Genomic DNA, 2,500 nt, shown 5'->3' with positions numbered 1-2,500 from the left:
CAAAAAATCAAATCAGACAAAATTTGTGCGCCTTGTTGCGGCGACAAAATTCTGTTGCAGTGACAAAGATTTTCACAAAATTTCTCCAGGACACAAGAGGCGATTTGTCGCTGCGATGTGTCGTCGCGACATGTTGCTGCTACTAGTCGCCGGACCTGTACACACGGAGTGATCTGTCGTCGCGACTTGTTGCTGCAACTTGTCGCCTAGTGTGCACCGACCTTTAAAGTTGGTTAGAAACGAAAGGGAAAGTGGGCCGAGTTAGCTATTGCAAAGACTTCTGGACTGTTACTGGGGACAGGAAAAAAAATTGCCAATGGCAGACCGTCGCCAATAACGATCCCAAAAACAATAGCCCGCGTTCAATATATTTAAATTCTAACATGACTCTGAGGCTTTGGGGACAAAACCGCAAAATTGTCTCGCAATTCCCAGAAGAGACTTGAGCACAAAGAAAATCAAACCAAATATAGAAATATGACCAGAAAGCCTCAGAACAATGTTAGCATTTTAATAGATCGAACGTGGGCTATTGCGGAACACATTGGGGCTCCAGTTACCTTCTCGTTTTCAAAGTGGCAATCACAGGCACAGTGATCTATGACAAACTTCGTGTAAAAAGTTTAACGCGATGGCTAGGAAACGTTGGAAACACCGACCATTCAGCAACGAGCTCGAATTTTCGTGATAAGCCTTTTCAGTGCCTGATTATCAATCTGAAAACCAAGCCGATCGTCTATCATGTTATTCTTCAAAACGTGCTCTTTGGTTGTATCAACAATATAGGCTATGGGGTTACGCCTTATTTGAACTACATTTCGTGCTCCATGTACACCAGTTTTTTCGTCACCGTTATCGCAGCCCCTGCCATTCTGTGAAGGGAAAGCCCTCCATGGTGACAAGATCATGCTTACAAATGGACTAGAACTCTGTCCCGGCCTCCTCCACGTTCAGCTTTTAATTTTGTTATAAGGACTAAGAGAAATCTCTTTGGCACCTGCCTTAAGCTACAGAGAAAAGGGCAACAAAAACTTGTTTTACAACATTGAATTCAGATTGGTTAAAATTTCTGGGGAATAACACCATACAAAGAAGTTTGGTCGCTTGCCGAAATACAAGTTTGTCTTAAGCCGGTAAAACACGCAACATTTTGCAGATTTTTTTGAACAAAGTAGAACTGCTCTCTACTTTCTGCAACAACTTCTCGCAACCTGCAACAACCTGATTTGTTGCAAGACAGGTTTTAAAGTGGGTGTAACATAACATCGCTTTCCAACTCGTTTGGCAGCAGTGTTGCAAAAAAGTTGCACGTTGTTGTTGCTTGTTTTACCGTAAGCAGACTAACAAGTACATCGAGTTGTGTTAACCTTTCAGAAATATTACTGCCTCGACTCAATCCGGAACTTTTTCGCGCCAAAAAGGAACCGCAAAACCATCATGGGATGCGCGTTTATCCTTGTCGCAGCACCATGCGCGCTGGATAAGAGAAATGACGGACGGACGCCTGAAATCTGGGGAGAAAATACTGTTGCGGAGTGACGTATACTGACTCTTATTTCTTATTATTGTTGCGTTTCAGTGTCAGATTCTTACAACGAAGATGGAAATATCGACATTTACTTTCAACGCTGTCGCCCTCGTTGTACTATGTATTGGAAACGGGATTCCTGTTCGTACCAGTGTGCCGGGGAAAAGCCAAGTGGTCTTTAAAGGTAAGTTTGAAACTCTCCAACCTAATCTTTTCAGCTTTTGCAACTCGGTAGACAGAAACTTCTGTGGGTTCTCCTCGCATATTAAAAGCATAAATCAAACATAAAAGAAGCCCTTCAGAATATTCCAGAGAACAAGAAATAACCCATAGATCTATTGAGCACTATTTTACGTATATTTCGTAAATAACTAACGACAAGAATTTTATTAGAGGTCAAGATAAATATTTTATCTTTAGTTATCATTTCCTTTATTCTCATTACCTTTACCTGCAATTAAGAAGCTAGAAATTAAGCAATGCCTCAAAAAAGTTTAGCAGGGGCTGTTTACAAGTTGCCATCGTGTGTCAACGATATGAGAGACTAGCAGTTAAGAAAATGTTTTGGGCGATTACTGTGCTTAGAGAAAGACAAAGCCTTGAAAAACGCTTGGAAGAAAACCAAGGATGAACGTAGCGTTTGTGACTTAAAAAATGGCCTAAACCTGCTCAAATCCCGAACAATCAAGCCATTACGGGGCAAGTTTGCCGTTTTTTTTTAATAGATTATAGATTACAGAAGACTTTAAAATGTGGTAAGAAAATCAGTGACACACTAGCCTGCGGGTCCTCTGCCACGTTTTTGGTTCTTACCACATTTTGACGTTATCTGTCACATATTAGGCTGATTTAGCAACAAAACGGGAACGTCAGTTGGCGACGGGAAAGCGCGCGGAAAGGACTAAACACGACTTCCGGTGCCCAATTTGCCGCTCTGCCATTGGTCAAGCCAGTTGTTTGATTTACGCGCGC

The 2,500-nt window shown here is 41.9% G+C and overlaps 1 protein-coding gene across 1 annotated transcript in view; it reads left to right on the top strand.

The window, feature by feature from the left end:
• Positions 1-2,500, top strand: part of LOC140937440 (cyclic GMP-AMP synthase-like receptor 1) — an 8,042-nt gene that overhangs the window by 962 nt on the left and 4,580 nt on the right. The window contains exon 2 of the mRNA XM_073387006.1: positions 1,580-1,712. Coding sequence (XP_073243107.1) covers positions 1,601-1,712 — 112 coding nt within the window. The 5' untranslated portion in view covers positions 1,580-1,600. The remainder of the gene's footprint in view (positions 1-1,579; positions 1,713-2,500) is intronic.

Source organism: Porites lutea, chromosome 5 (genome assembly GCF_958299795.1).
Source record: "Porites lutea chromosome 5, jaPorLute2.1, whole genome shotgun sequence".
Taxonomy (NCBI): domain Eukaryota; kingdom Metazoa; phylum Cnidaria; class Anthozoa; order Scleractinia; family Poritidae; genus Porites; species Porites lutea.
This window is presented reverse-complemented; position numbering and strand designations above follow the sequence as displayed.